Source organism: Manis javanica, chromosome 11, assembly GCF_040802235.1.
Source record: "Manis javanica isolate MJ-LG chromosome 11, MJ_LKY, whole genome shotgun sequence".
NCBI classification, from domain to species: Eukaryota; Metazoa; Chordata; class Mammalia; order Pholidota; family Manidae; genus Manis; species Manis javanica.
The window spans coordinates 92,758,744-92,775,267 of record NC_133166.1 but is presented as its reverse complement, the minus strand read 5'-3'; the positions used below and the strand labels follow the sequence as shown (position 1 = coordinate 92,775,267).

Genomic DNA, 16,524 nt, shown 5'->3' with positions numbered 1-16,524 from the left:
GAGATCAATTTAGAAACTATTGGAATAATCTTACAAAAGCAAATTGACTGCCTGGATTATTATGATAATGAGACAGAGCAGGGAAGTGGGACAAGGGTCACACAACTGTAAAATGTACTTAGTTTGCAAAAAAGGCCCAGCTTATTTAATCTATGTGCTGTTCTTCCTCTTCTTCCAATCCTTTAAATCAAACAAGCAACTTTGTAACCAGGATCAGAGACAGACCTCAGGAGTGTAAATGAACCTACTTGAATAAAGAATGCTGAGATCAGATTAACACAGTCACCTAAATAACCCTATTCTTAAAACACTTCAAAGGCATTATCAATCACCTGTATACATCATGCCTTATGCCAACCCCTACCCAAAAGGCCCTAAAAAAACCCCAAACCCTGAACCCTTAAGCCTCCTCTGAGGTCGCTTGCACTCCCATCTGAGTGTGTACTGTCTTACAAATAAACTTTCTTGTTGCATAAGCCTATTTTACTTGACCTCTGAACTCTTTTCCACAATAAAGACAAAAATTCATCCAACTCCAGTGAAAGTGTCTTTTGTCACTTTGCTATTTCATTCAGCTTTCTAGTCTTAATGCAATCCTTCTTCTCTCTCCCAGCTTTATTTCAGATCTGCAGGGAAGTGGATGTTGTGAGAATATAATCTCACTCCTTCCAGTGCTCTGAGGCTCCCCAAAATTCTGAAGTGGTAGGGATTTAGTTCCTGCACCATGCAGATTAGGCAGACACTGGGTGCCTGGTGACCTTGGCTTTAGGAGTTGGCAAGGACTTGCCCTATGCCAAGCAGTTCAGTGAACTTCCCTTTTCTCCCTCTGCTCTTCCTTGCTCTCTACTGCCTGCAGAGCTGTTGACATTTGCTTCTACGCTTGCTTTACTCCTTTCTTGCTGGCACTTGTTTGACCTGATCGCTAACTCTTTACTGATCAGAGTCAATAGTACACACCCGGGAGGCTGAGGTTTCGTTGGTATGCAGAGAGACCCTCCCCAGATACGGCTGCCAGGCAACAACACGGGTGGAGGAGGTGGTCAGACTCTCAATTTTTACTAAGAGAAAGCAGATAGAATTTGCTGACAAACTAGATGCAGGTAGAGGATGACAACCAGAGTTTTGGCCCAAGCAACTGAAATAATGGAACTGCAACTTACTAAATGGAAAAACTGAGGCTGGGCACTTGAAAGGTTATATAACAAGATGAGGAGGAACCAGAAAAAGACACTTCGAGAAACAGTCACTAGTAAGGCGGAAAATCAGGACAGCATGGTGTCCCAAAAGCTACATGGAAGAAAGTGTTTCAAGGAGAAGGTGTAATCAGCTATGTCAAATACTGCTGATGCATCAAGTCACATGAGGTCTGAAAACTGACAAAGGATTTAGCAACATGAAATCCATTGCTAGCCTTGATGAAAGCATATTTGGAGTAGTCATGGCAAAAAATAGTCTGAGTCAAGTAGGTTAAGTGTGAATAGGAGAACTGCAAACAGCATGCCAATTATTAGTGTCAAACAGGGGATACATAAATCAAGGACAAGTGAGTACTGTATGGCAATGCTCCAGGTCCCCTTTTCCAAGTATCACAATAGTGGGGGGCCAAATGAGTCACCAGAAAGTTGACACCAAGGAACAAACACCAAAAAGTATAATGATCTCTAGAATATTTCATCCAGGCGATGAGTAAGACTTATGAACTAACCCACTATCACAAAAATTACTTCTTTAGTGAATACTCACCTTTGCCAGACTTTAGTCTCTCATCCTGGGTGGTAATGTAGCATAAACACTGTCTAATTCTGATGATGCACTATGTAAACTATTCAGAGAGTTTATAATAAAACTGATGGCAGAGTTTTTGTTTGCTTGTTTGGGTTACATCAGTCACATTGCAGTCTTGCTTCCTGGAGACACCACCTAGCTCAATTGATTGGATATCCTAAATTTCATCTACCAAAACACTTGTTAAGGTAGAGGTCTGAGTAACAGAGAAAGGAACATGTGAGCATGTCTTCCCTAAGCATAGCCTCCCTGGTAGCCTGTTCCGACTGATGGGCACATAATCCTATCCAATGCTGAGTAAACAGAGAAAGGGGAAGAATGTGCAAAACGGTCTAATAGTGAGTTACTACTATGAAAAGGGTACTTTGGGGGGCTTAAAATTGAAGTCAGGAATGCCTAGGCAAATTACATACCTCTCTACTTCATTGTGTAACAAGGATAACAGTAGTACTTACCTCACAGGGTTGTAAGGAATAAATAAAATAATGCAGGTAAAGAATGGGAAAAACAAATGACTTCTCCTAGGTCAGAAGGGCAGAACAAAATATTTACATATCTCATTTAAAAAGTGAGGTGTATTTTTTCCATTACACAAAGATAGACTGTAAAAAAGGGTATCTTTGGGTAAGCAAATAAAAATTCTTACTTCTTCATCAAAGTTGAGTGTTGAGGTGGTCCTTTTTCTCTGAGACTTATCTTTCTTCACACAAGATTCCTTGTGGGACATTTTGAAAAGCTAAAATAAACATTAAAAACACATTATGTGTTTTTTACCATCACAAAAAAAAAATATATTAGAAATTCTCCTTTTAATTTCACAAAGATTGAAGTTTGGCATAATGACTTCCATTTCCAAGCTATTTCCCAGATGATAGGATTCTCATTGTGCCACTTATTTCACTTTCATTCTCACTTATAATGACGTTTCTCTACTTCGGCTTCATCACCTTTTAAGAGTGACTCTCAAAACTATTCCTTTCGCCTTGACTTCTCTCTCAAGCACCAGATCACTATTTTCAACTGCCTGCAGAACTGCTGTATTTTGCCCCACCTACACCTCAAAACCAGTCATTAAGTATTCATTTTCCTCAGACACCCTCCCCTTCTGCCGCTCACTGTGACTTCAGGCAAATCACCTATTTTTTTCAGCCCCAGGTGGATTATATAAAAACAGATAATCCATCCGAGAGGGTTTTTGACGAACTCAAATGAAACAAGGAATGTGAAACATACTCTGCACAGGTAGTACACAGAGGGACTATAAATAAACACTGGCTTACATGGTTGTCTTTCTACTAGTCTCTGAGCTCCTTGAAGAGTAGGCTGTATTAAAAACTTAGGAGGTGCTCAGAAATGCCTGCTGAGTTAATAATTGAGTAAATTTTTCTTCCACAGAATATTCAGTCTTTCGATCTGAGCCACTTCCATCACAGTTTTTCTGCCTACCTCCCATATCACTCTGTTTTGCAGCCCTGCTCTGGATCAAGTCAATAATGTTAGCTGCTGACCAAAAAAAAAAAAAAATGCCATATGACAAACACAATCATCTCCTATGGTCAGACATTCGCAAGGTAGTGTGTACCACAAGTGTCTTGTGCTGGTACATAGAGGCCAGAGTCTGGGAACATCACCAGGTCTGCTGGGGCAGGAAGATACAAAAGGGTCTAGAAGCGAAGCCCGGAGGACAGATGATTGCTGGTTTCGGCATGTTTTAAGATTATGAACACAAGAACACTAGAAACCATGTAACTGCAGTTATTCCTTGTCAATTATGATCACAGTAAATGAAGTTCTATAAAAGAATGATCAATTACACTAAATAAAACTTGTAGAATGCTTTGAGGAATATAAAGAGAATAAAAATTCTAATCACTATAAAAAAATATTCAACATAGATTTCTAAGAACAAATTCTAAATTATCCAGAAATTTTGTGTTTATAAGATCATTTATGCCAACAATTGAGTTCATAGTTGAGTTTCCAGATTAGAGTAATAATCTTCTTATCCCTTTCTTGTTTCAAGGATTCCATTTCAAGTTGGCGAGGTACAGGAAAAAACAGTAACTTTCAGGAAAGGAAATGCTTATAGGTAATGGACTGGTTATGTTACCTTTTTACAATTTAAACTGATCCTTGTTGTTCTGATGTTGCATTGAAAACAACATTATGATAATTTAAACCTCTTACCCACAAAACAAATGGAAAAAACACCGCAGATAATGTACTATCAAAGGAAAAACACCTATATGTTCACCATGACAAACGTCTATTAGTGTGAAATTCATATGAAAATGCAAATATAACCTAAAGGATGGCAGCCTCCAAAATGGCTCACAGATCTTTGTTGCCTGGTAACTACACTCTTAAATTGTTCCCTCTCACAATACATTGGCTTGACCTGTGTAACCAACCAGACATTGCTATGTGGTCGTAAGTGGCTAAGTCATATAAGACACTGTGGCTTCTGCCTTGCTCTCAAATTATTCACTCTAGGGAAACTCAGCCACCATGTCATGAGGGCATTCAAGTAGCCCATGAAGAGGCCCACCCAGGAAGTACTGAGGCCTCTTGCCAAAAAAGAACTGCCAGCCATGTGAGTGAGCCACCTTTTTTAAAGGTGATCCTGCAGCCCATTCAAGCCTCCACACGGCAGCATCCCTCGCAGATATCATCACTGCAATGAGAAACCCTGTGCCAGACACACCCAGAAAGCAATTTCTGAATTCCTGACCCATAGAAACTATGGGATAATAAATGTTCATTACTGTTTCAAGCCACTAAGTTTTGAGATAACTTAGGCAGCAATAGATGAGTAGTATACTCACTTAATATAATTATTCAAACTTGAAGATTTCTTCTTTAGGGTGTCTCAATGGCAGGGACCATGCTGGGAAATTCTTATTAAAATCGTGCACACACTAAAATCTAACCCTTTCCATGGTTTGTTTTCCGGATGGTATTAAACTATATTGACGTACTGAAGCAAGCTTTCAATTAATTATCTATTCTTTTATAAATTTAAAATAATCACCGATTCTTTGATGATGCACAATATAGTTAGCCACTACTCATTTCTGCAAGTTATGATGTTATTTTACCTTTTTTAATTGACTGTTAAAAGAGCAGTGAGTCAGTTCAGAATACCAGCATTAAAAGGGGCATTAAAAGGGCTTTATAACTTAAAAAAGCTTCCATGAATAATCTGTTTCCATCAAACTGGGGGAGGCGGGAAAAAACCTCCAGGTATGCTTCCCAAGTACTTAGTGGACGGAGAAGGCAGGATGTTAAATTCCTGTTGGATTTTCAAAGTGCCAAATCATCAAACCCTTCCTGGTTTCTGAAACAAGTAGGAAATAAACAGACCCATGAGACAGGCATTAAGTATCAGCTTTAGTAACTAGGGAACCTAACTCGAAGTGTGGGTCGTGTGCCTGAGACTGAAAGGAGATTCCCTCTCCTTCCCTGTTACCTATAATGTTGGGTACAGTCCGAGGCAGAAGAGCCAGAAAACAAGTTTTTTCCTCTGCCTGCCTCAGTACGTTTGAGTGGGCGACGCTCAAGCTTAAGCAGGCCCAGAGAGCAAAGGGGAGAGAAGCACAGGGCCAGAGAACTCACTGGCAAACGCCTGGGGGATGTAAATCGTGTCAATCGAGTGCCCCGAAGCTCAACACACTCAGAGCTCTGGTTCATAATGCCTCAATACTAGACTACGGCGCCAACACAAAAACCAAACACAGTCCCCTATCCACGGGACTCTTACAACCTCACAGCTGCGCTGACGAAACTGGGTGTGCGTAGGCTGAAGCAAAAACAAAAACAAAAGGAAAAGAGCAGATCGTGGTGCGCGTGCGGGCGGACATGAACAGCAGTCCCAGCTCCAAGTCAGCGGGCCTGACGGGCCTGACACGGAAAGCTCGTCCGCGGCGATAAGCCGCCGCGGCCCACCGGTCCCACAGAGCCCAGACCCTCCCCGGAGCGAGGGGCGGCCCCGCCGCCGAGCCGGGCCAGAGCACACCCCCGGTTCCGCCCACAGACTCGCTCCGCCCAGGGCCGCGGCACCCCCAAACCCCCAGTCCCGCCCGCCGTCCGCTGGAGCGAGGAAGGGCGATGGGGAGCCCGTCCTGACGCACGTGAACAAGCCCCCCGGGTCCCACACCTTACCAGCGCCGGCGGCAGTGCCGACCCGCTGGCCCGGGCCAGGGAAAAAGGTCTTCCGCGAAAGCGACGCCCGCTGGGACATGTAGTTCGGCGCCGGCGCCCAGGCTCCCACTCGAAGGCTCCGGAGCAAGTGTTCAGCTGCGTTTTCTTGCCTCAAGTCATAGAATCCGGCCCCGCCTCGGGTGGCGCGCAGCACGCTGGGTATTGCAGTCTTGGTTGGGTTTGGCGGCGGGCGCGCAGGAGGGAGGGGCGCAGTAGAGACGGAACCCACTTACCTCATTGGACCCCAGCTTCTGTTCGCTCCTGCGCAGTCTGCGGGGGCGTCGGAACGCCTCGGGGAAGGGGAGGTGGCCCGGACTACGAATCGCCGCCTCTGGCTTTTTATTTTTCCGCAGACAAAATTTGGTCACTGGGTCTTCATCTTTTGTCTGTCGCACGCACCCCGCCCTTCCCTTTTGCTTCCCCACTCCTTGGATCCAGCCCCTCCGGGCGTTCTTGCCAGTTCTCTCACCTCGCCGTGAGCCCCTCCGGGTCCCCGGGCGGGCCTGGCACGGAGGCGGTAACTATGGAGAACATGGCGGAGGAGGAGCTGCTACCCCAGGAGAAGGAGGCGGTGGAGGTGGCCCAGGCCCAGGTCCCGACCCCGGCCCCGGACTCGGCTCGGATCCCAGCTCCGGCCCCGGACCCGGCTCCGACGCCAGCCTCGGCGCCAGCGCCAGCCCCAGCCCCAGCCCAGGCCCCGGCTCCGGCCCTGTCCCCGTCCCTAGCCTCTGCCCCTGACGAGGCTGAAAGCAGTAAGTGCAGGAGGCGCAGATCTTTACGCTGCAGGAGAAGCGACACAGTGCGCCTTGCTGGGAAGTAGGGGAGGCCCTTCACTGGATTGTTTTTATGGGGAAAGGCAGGTTCAGGAAAGGGGGACGGGGGAAGGACGGACGGGCCCGTGTAGCAGGTAAAACTGGTAAAGAATGGAAGAAGGTATCGCCACGAATCTCGAGGACGTTATGGTGAAGGATATGTGGAGGTGCTGCAGACAGAAGTAATGAGGCTGAGGGCTTCTTCGTTAGAGGTCTTTTTCTAGTACGGAAATAGGAAGTTACACCTAATTTAGTAGTTCCCCGCTCAGCCCCGTCTGCAGTGGCAAAGTCCTTTAAAATGTGACCTAGTAAACCGAGGGAACCTGTTAATTGTAGCAGAGCCTACCTGCCAAGAGTTAGAAATGACTGCTGTCAACTAGCTTTTATGTCTCGAGAATACAGTAAAAGATGGTTTTTTCTCATTATTTCATTTTTCTTTAGCAGCTTGCTTCCAAAAATAATTTTAGGTTGCTGAGTAGTTGAGTCATCTAAATTATGAATGTCTTCCCTCAGACGTAAATACCAATTGAGTTTTATACTCCATTCCATCAGAAGTCTACTGTTGAAAATTAATAACCCATATTGTGCTTCTGAATGTGCTTGCATGTTTTCTAAGTGGTGATTTACTGGACCATAAATGAATTTAAAGGATTGATGACTAACACTTTCTTAAGAACCTTTTGAACATTTGTAAGTGTGAGGTCTAAGAAAGTTTTGGTTTTTTAAAAATTATTTTGTGGTCCATAAATCAACCCTTATGAATTAAAAGACCTTGAATTAATGCATTGTCTTTCCTACTTCTAAGCCATTTGTGTGTTTAATGTTTATAAAACACTTGGATAGTTATAGTCTAATAGATTATTTTGCAATTTTTAAAAGGACATAAATTGCAGATTTAAGAATAGACATTACAGAAAAGACATGTCAGCATGCCTCAGGTAGGCTCCTGATTATGTAAGATCAGAGTTAGGTGCCAAATAAAGCCAATCAGTTGGTTTTTCACCCACAACTACAGTGGGAGTAGAAGGAGAAACTGCTGAGTAAGTTAGCCTCCCTATCTCACCTCTAGATTGGATCTGTTTATATTAACCAGCAGTGGTTCAGCAGCCTTAGGGAATGCATGCTTTTTCCTTCTCCGCACCATCAAGAATTTGTTAAACATAGATTGGGAAGATTTACTCATATATTCCAAAATTTATGAGTCTGTAATCTGAAGAACATGATGTTTCAGAAACCCAAAAATGCATTACTGGGGCAAATATGTAATGCTTGAGGAATCTGAAATGCATTAGAAATATTTATTAATCACATTTTTAAAATTATTTTTAGATGGTCTGGTTAGTCCTTTGAAATAAGTCTTAACTAGGCTACATGAAGGTGCCATGTCTGCAATAGAATTGAAAATTAAGGAAAAAGTAACAGAAGGAGTTGTAAAAGAATCTCTTTAACATCTTGGACTCCTCTGGTTTAACAAGAGGTTTGCTTATTGACTTGTGAATGATTAGTGTGTTACAAAAAAGTTCAGTAATTGAAGTACAACTGATAGTGTCTATCTTGAACAAGAAAGTAATTTCAGAGATGTACATAGGCATATCATGAATCTTTAGACGGATTTTTGAGAGTTTTCTTCAATAATGGACAACAGAATTTTCAGTTTTCTAATTTACTAGGCCCTTTCTCTCTTATTTTGTACTACTTAGTAGTTAGAATGATTTCAATCACCATATCCTTATACAGTACTATATATGTCATTTCACATATACAGATCTTTGAAATATGGCAGCCCAGAACCTTTAATTCTTATGAATTAAGTAGGTTGGTTTGTCATGTACCTGAATCTTACTGTCTAACCTGGCAAAAGTTTTTGGTTAAATGGGGGGAAATGTTGCCTATTTATAGAAATTATATCTCATTATAAGTCATTTGAACAATACCTGGTATAAGAAGTTAACTAATAACATTCTTGCTCTTTGCTTTTCTCATTTAAAAATAAGATAAAATTCTGTCTTTTAAAAATTTGAGCAAGAATGCCTAGTAGTACTGAACTGAAGTCCAAAATTATTGACTTGGTGTGCTACTACTTTCAAACAGACTAAAGATTTTAAAAATTACTTAAAGACCTTAGTGCCTGTTACGAGCAAGTTAGTACACTAGGCACCTAGCCGTTACAAAGATGAATACGGAATAACCCCTGCTCTCCTACTGTCTATTTGCGGGGGGAGACAAGGACACAAATTATAAAGAAGGGTAAACAAAGGAACTGGGAATGAAGGCTGGAGAGGAATAGGCAGGAAGAGGTAGCAGAGGCAAATACAGAATTTAAAAAGCTTACGATTCTAAATTGTATAACCTAACTGTAATAAATATTAGCCCTATGGTTTATCCCATCACCTCTTTTCTCATTGGGAATCTTTTCCTATCAGTTATCTCCTGGTCTGGTATGTTCAGGCTTCCACTTGGTAAATGTTCCTTTCCTTGGGGATATACATAATTCAGGTCTCTCTGTCCTTAAAAAAAAAATCAGCAAGTTAGTCCCAACTATTTCCTTTTCTATACTGCCAAACTTCTTAGAAAAAAAATAGCCTGTGCTGATTTTCTGAACTTTGTTTCTCCTTCCAATCCCATTTATACTCCCAAACACTTCACTGAACCTCCTTTCTTAAAAGTTACCAGAGACCTGCTAAATAATAAATCCAGTAATCTTTTCTTGATCTCTACAGCTATTTTAGATACTTAGTGTTGGGCATTTCTGTTTTACATCCTCTTTTTTGGCTTCTAGATTCTCGTTACCATTTTTTTTTTTTAAATTACCCTCCTGATTCTTTTTCCTCGATGCCTCTTACAAATACCTATATCTCTCCATACCTGGCTTCCATATTAGATGTGTTTTATTAATCAGTAGTGGGCTCAGCAGCATTGGGGAATGCATTCCTCTACACCCCTAATCAAGAAGATGTTAAATATGTTTATGAAAGATTTATTCATATATTCTATTTGTAGAATGTGTAATGTTTGAGAAACTTGAAAATGTGTTACTGGGACGGTTTTCGCTTTTTTTTTGGCTTTTTCATAACACTTTTGCCTTAGGCTTTCTCACTCATGCTCACAGTTTCATCTAGTATGTATAGTTATGATTTGTATCTATTCAAAATCTGTCCTGCACTCTATAAAAATAATTCAGCAGCTTACTGGGCTTTGGTACATGGATATCAGTAGTATATCAAACGTACTATGTCAAAGTCTAAATTTCCTTCTCTTCTTTTTTACCTTCTATTCTCCTGTACCTTTCCATTACTAATTTCTTAAATTTTTAATTATTGATCTTTGGTAATACAACCAGAAATACCCTTCTGAAACACATTCAAATCACATCATTCACTTCCTCAAAAACCAGCAACGATTTAACATGGCCTGAAGAATCAAGTCCAAACTAATTTGCACAGAATTTATGCCTTCCATTATCTATGCTACATTTTTGACTGCATATTTTTCTACCAAATCCGTCTCGCAAACATACTACATTCCAGCCAGGGATGGGATAAGGTGGCTGAATATTTTTTGCACCACATGCCTTTGTTTATGAAGTTACTTCAGTTTCTAAGGCCAGCTACCAAATTTCTACTTTGAAATTCTATTCATTCCTTAATTCTCAAATGCCACTTCAGTGAAGACATTTTTCAGAGGCACTTGTAGTTAGTTACTCCTTCCTCTGCCTGCATCATGTAGTCATTTCATCCTGCCTTGTTTTATAGGTAGTAGTTAACATATTAATTCCTCCCACCTCACTGAAAGTTCTTCAAAGATAGGAAACATGGCTGGTGTTTCTTCAGTGTTTTGTATGAACATTTTTTGTAGAATTATATTGAATAAAGTTTTAAAGCTGTGAAGTTACACAGTAGAGTTCTTTTCTCTAGCTTTTTGTTTTCTGAGGCACACTTGCCATTTTAGAAACTGAAGTGCCAGCAGTATTCCCATCTAAGTACTAGGGCACTATGCTACAGGAAATAAAAGTAAAATTCTTTGTGACATCATCAAATAAAAATGGAAATGGAATACAGATTGTTAAAGCACGACCTCTAACTTATTATTTCCTTCCAGAGAGACACATCTCAATTCAGAGGCAGCTTGCTGATCTAGAGAAGTTAGTTTTCATAACCGAAGGGGATTTTGACTCTGCCAGTTCATTGAACTCAGATAATCTTGAAACAGGTATTTCCATGTTTGGACAGGTTTTTTTCTCTGAATTTCTAATGGTTTGTCATTTTTCAACCGATGCACAGTTTGCTTAGAATAAAGTTGTTTATTCCCATTGAACTAGAATACTGGTAAAATACAATTTTTTTACTCAAGAAATTGATAGCCTTCTATATGCAAAGGTGCTATGGGATTAAGTTATTTCACAGCTCCTCCAGAAAATTACAATTCACGGATATATAAGAGCTCTGTATTTTGTAAGTTAGGAACTGAATTAGGCTCTAACAGAAATACCCAAAAACAGTGCCTTAAATAATATGGTGACTTTTATTTCTCATATAAAAGAAGTGCCAGGGCAGGCAGTTTAGGGCTAGTACAAGAGATCCTGTGTTGTCACTGCCCAAGCTCCTCTCTTTCTGCTTTACTATCCTTAGTGCTTGGATTCCATCTCAAGATCACCTCGAGGCTTTTTGAAGTAGGCAGAATATATAAAATAATTGTGTCTATACTTGGAGTGTGCAAGTATGGAAGATATTTGTTGGTTTCAAAATTATTGAGTTATTATTTCTGTTTATTTGTATTGCTCTAAACCTGAATTTGTGATTTTAATTCTTTGTATACTATCAGAGTTTTTATTTGAGATACATTACATTTCTGATTAAATGAGACTTTTATTTTGATCATCCATAACCTTTTGGAGAGTATGTCAGTAAAGAAGGAAGAACTTAACCAGTTCGGTAGTGGGACACAATGGCTCTAACCATGTCCCCAGTCTCAGAATGGCAATTATATTGGATCCCACATACTCCTTCGACTTCCTTCTTCTGGTTTTCTAACTCCACATGCAAAAAGTTTTTGTTGCTGCTAAAAGAGAAGAATACTACGGCAGACAATTCTCTCTGCCCAGCTCCTGCCCCTCTGGGAGTATGACAACTGCTGCCCTTTCTCCTGTTTAAAGTACAGAATGACTGCTCTCTCACAGGCATGTTGGCTGGCAGGCTGTCATATAGTTTATCACTTCCTCATCCTTTCTGTTTCTAATGGCAATGGGACATCAGCCAGCCCCAGAAAGGAGAGTTTGGGGATAAAAAAATCAGTCACTGACCATGTGCTAAAATAATTATTATCTACATGCTAAGGCAGGGATGGTAAGAAAGATATTACCTAAAAAGTAGGCATGGGGGGCTGTTACTTCATTTGTAGCTGGATCTAGGCATTAATAGCTAGTATATTCTATGTATTATTGGTTCTTTTTGCTTTCTCAGGAAAAAAACAGGCTTGTCCATTGTGCCCTAAGGAGAAATTCAGAGCCTGTAATAGCCATAAGCTTCATCGTCACCTTCAAAATTTACACTGGAAGGTTTCAGTTGAATGTGAAGGTTAGTATTTTTGTGCTTGCAAAAAAGTAATATAAATGAAATTTAAGATTTGATACCAGTTTAGGTATCAGTTTTTAGAGTTTTATTATAAACATAATCAAATGTTTTCGGTTTGAAATTACGAGGGCTGTAATGCCCCTTTTTTAAGAGGCAAACATTTATTAAGTATCTGTTCTGCACTGGGTACTCTCTTGGCCCTGGGGATTCACACTACTCCATATTATACAATGTTTTAAAAAGTTATACTTTTCCTTTTATGTTAGAACAACTACCACTTTACACATTTTTGAGGGTATACTAAATGTAAAATATGGAAATAAAGTAATTGGTAGGAATATTGGAAAAGATAACATGATGGCATTAAAAAAGCTAATTAAGAGTATTCAGAATGGTGCTGGAATATAATATAAATATTCAAAATCATAGCCTTTCTCTATTCTGGATAAATGGAAATTAGAAAAAAATATCATTTATAATAGTAACAAAAATAACACTATTTAGTGTAGTAAACTTAACAAGAGGGCCTATATAAAGAGATTAATAAAACTGAAGGGCAAAATATGAGATCTCAGTCAAGTTAAAGACTTCCTAAGGATAGTGAATTATTAGATTCTCAGGTAGTGAATTATATGAATTACAGCATTTTTGAAAAGATACTGGCAACATTTTTAAAATTTAAAATACACATATCCATCTTCCAGGCACTCCTTCTGGGAGTAAAATAATCAATAAACAAGGATAGATATACAAGAATATTCACTGCAGTATGTACTTAGTGACAGAAACTTGGAACTAAAATAAGAGGATGATTGAATAAATTATGGCACATACAACATATCATGAAATAATGTATAGCCATTGAAAAATGAGTACATTAGATCTAACTAGCTTCTTCTAAGGATTTTCATGGTGAACTACTAATGAAAATAATAGGGGAGATTTTATAATATTCCAATATTCCATTTGGATAAAATATAAAAAGTGTCCCTCTCCCCCCCCCCAAAAAAAATACCCTTAAAAATTCAATCTTAAACCAGTATATACTTATATATGTATGTGATTATGTGAACATTGATGTTAAGTGTGGTCATCTGGAGTTTCAACCAAATTGCCAGTTTGAAATAGCCAGTGTGAGTATATATGCACAATGGAATGTTATTTGGCCATAAAAAAGAAAGAAATCCTGCCATTTGCAACAACATGGATGAACCTAGAGGGTATTAATGCTAAGTGAAATAGCCAGGCGGAGAAAGACAAATACTAAATGATTTCACTTATTTGTGGCATATAAAAACAAAACAAAATAAAATGAACAAAATAGTAGTAGACTCATAGACACTGAGAAGTTACTGGTGTTTACCGTGGGGGAAGGATAGGAGTGGGAGAGGTGGATAAAAGGGCACAAAAATTCTCAGTCTTAAGTTGGTCACAGGGATGGTTGTCCCTACAGCATGGAGAATATAGCCGATGATTCTGTAACATCTTCCTATGTTGACTGATAGTAACCACATTAGTGGGGGTGAGGATTTAATAATATGGGTAACTGTTGAACCACTGTGTTTTATACTTGAAACCAATATAAAATTGTGTATCAATGATAATTCAATAAAAAAGAAATAGCCAGTGTGAGGAATCCAGAAAAGAAGCGAGAACTCTACTGTTAAAGGTTATCATTAGTTACATAGGTAATTGGGAATTAGAGACTAATTCAGAAGCCATCCTGTCTTTTATGTTTAATTATATATAAAAATATATAGTAAACCATATTAACTTCAAAAAAAGATCTATTTTTAACTTAGAAGGTCTCTTGCATATTCTTTAAACCATTATTTAACCTTTAGGTTTGATCTCTCTCTCCTCTTGAGTTACTCTCTTCTCAATGGCTCATAGTTCTTTCTCATGTACATGAGGTGGTTAGGTTCTTCACATGGTGGTAATCTGGTAGATGGTGAATATGGTAATTGTTGCCTGAGTGAGGAGGCAGGCTTTCAAGTAGTTGGTGAATAGTTTGAGGTAGAAGCAACAAGATCTGCTGATGGAATAGAAGAGAGATGTGAAGAAAAGAGAGCCAAGAATGCTTGGGTTTGAGAGCTGAGCAACTAGAAAAATGGTGTTGTCCTTAATGGGTTGGAGAATACTGTATTGGGAACAGGTATGGAGAAGAAGACCAGGACCTCAGATTTACACTTGCAAAGGTTGAGATGCATCTAGGAGAGATGCCAAGTAGCCTGTAAACTATATAAATGTGAGTCTGGGTAAGGTTTCAGCTAAATATACACATTTGGGAGTTGTCAGAAAAGGTGGTATTTAAAGTCATAAGACTGAATGGGATAACCACAGGAGTATTTATGGACAGAAGAAAGAAGTCGTCCAAGGGCTGAGTCCTGAGACACCTAAACATAATACAAGTAAGAGAAATGAATATGTAAGGTAGGAGGAGAAAGGAGTTAGAGATAACTTACAGATTTAAGTTAGGAGTGACTGGAAGGCATCATTCATTTAGAAAGTGAAAATGAGACCTGGTTCAAGAGCAAGTGATGTAAGCTTAGTCCCTGACAAGTATGTTTTGAAATGCTGACCCAGTTACCAGTCATATATCCTCAATATGCTAGTAATAGACATTTGGCCCTCAGGAACGAGTTATTAACTAGAGCTGTAATTTTGGATTCCTACTTACAGGAGAGATAGCTGCAATTATGAAAGGCATTAAAGTTACCAAGGAAATGAGAAAAAAGTAATGTAGGCAGATCAAGCCTACTGAAAAATCTTCATCTAGAGTATGAGAGAGGGAAGAGGACCTACAAAGAAGATTGGGAAAAGACCTAGATAGTGCCATTATCATAAACGAGCAAGAGGCCGTGTAATGGTAAACGTAGCACAAGGCAAAGAAGGCGAAGCCTCAGAGAAAAGTCAAGATGGCAGATAATAGATGATAAATTTGAGTCCCAGAGAAGCTGAATGACTAATCTAACACAGATAGTCATGGCAGAACCAGAATGGGAACCTGGATCCTCCTGTATTAGTTACTAAGTGCATAAACTAAGGCAATCTCATTCATAAATGTAGTCTCATTAATAAATCAATTATGATATTACAACTATTAGAGTAATCCATTAGTCTTATAAAGTAACATTTGCTAATAATTTTAATGGCAATTGAGTATTTAATGAACGGTGATATGACAACCAGTTATTCTTCATTCTAGGTTACAGGATGTGCATCTGTCACTTACCTTGTCGACCAGTGAAACCAAATGTTATTGGAGAACAGGTAATCAGATGTTAGATTTATTTTTAAATGTAGCCCCTTGTTAAAAAAAAAAAAGTGCAACTTTTACTTGCTTTAAGATTAAAATGTGAATATTCAGCAATGGGGTTTACTTTAAGATTTTGTATCTGGGTATTTTCAGATTATCATAGTGAAAACTAGGAAATGTGTGAAGAGAGTTAACTGTATTAAACTTATTTCATAGTTTTTAATTGCAATCAGATAAATTGTTCTCTTGTCTTCATAAGGAAAATTAACCCATTTACTGATTTTTTGGAATGGAGACTAAATGAGAAGAATGTTTTTTTTACTTCAAATTTTTGATTATAGAATAAGAACCTTCAATTTCTATGATTTAGTAAATATATTAGTATGTGTCAATTCATATTCATCTTCCCTGTGCTCTTCCTTTTGTCAAAGGACAGAATCAAGAAACTTCCTGAGATTTTAGTAACTTTTAAAAGTAAATATTTTCATTTTTAGGATAGATTTGACATTTGGGGAATACAAATTTTGAAATTTTTAGTGACACTATCCTGAATGCATTCGCTTAGTAAGTCCTCGTTATTAATTTCTCTTTCAGATCACTAAAAAGAGGAAAGTACTGGGGGGAAAAACACAAATGTTTTCTCAGGCAGTACTCAGACAGTGCTTGGTCCATCAACCTTATACAAGATATTTTGAATATGGTACCCACAGTACCTTAAGGAACCCTGTGCAATGTTCTCCACTATTCTCTACTTGCTATATGGTACTAATAGGAGATAGAAGCACTAAGAGTGAAAGGCATCAAGAGTAGGAGAATCACTGGAGTGTTTTTTTCATTCTCAGCTAAATGAGAAATAATAAAGTGTCAATTTTTTACTTGGGATAGTAGACTTTTCATT

General features: G+C 39.1%; 2 protein-coding genes across 10 annotated transcripts in view; one reads left to right on the top strand and one right to left on the bottom strand.

Moving 5' to 3' along the window:
- Positions 1-6,079, bottom strand: part of SWT1 (SWT1 RNA endoribonuclease homolog) — a 115,145-nt gene extending 109,066 nt beyond the window's left edge. For all 8 annotated transcript variants that reach the window (XR_012122841.1, XR_012122842.1, XM_073216895.1 and 5 more), the window contains exons 1-2: positions 5,947-6,079; positions 2,432-2,521 (exon numbers count right to left, since the gene is read on the bottom strand). Coding sequence is in view for 6 of the 8 variants with exons in the window: in XM_073216895.1 (XP_073072996.1) it covers positions 2,432-2,512 (81 nt within the window). In the remaining 2 variants the exon portion in view is untranslated. The remainder of the gene's footprint in view (positions 1-2,431; positions 2,522-5,946) is intronic.
- The window catches only part of TRMT1L (tRNA methyltransferase 1L), a 34,246-nt gene continuing 23,730 nt past the window's right edge, over positions 6,009-16,524 (top strand). The window contains exons 1-4 of one of the 2 annotated variants that reach the window (XM_037009904.2): positions 6,009-6,144; positions 10,896-11,006; positions 12,257-12,370; positions 15,576-15,640. In XM_037009904.2, the coding sequence (XP_036865799.1) occupies positions 15,584-15,640 (57 nt within the window). In that variant the 5' untranslated portion in view covers positions 6,009-6,144; positions 10,896-11,006; positions 12,257-12,370; positions 15,576-15,583. Of the gene's footprint in view, positions 6,145-6,236; positions 6,738-10,895; positions 11,007-12,256; positions 12,371-15,575; positions 15,641-16,524 lie in introns of those variants that run through there. The other variant, XM_017645794.3, reaches the window with a different exon arrangement.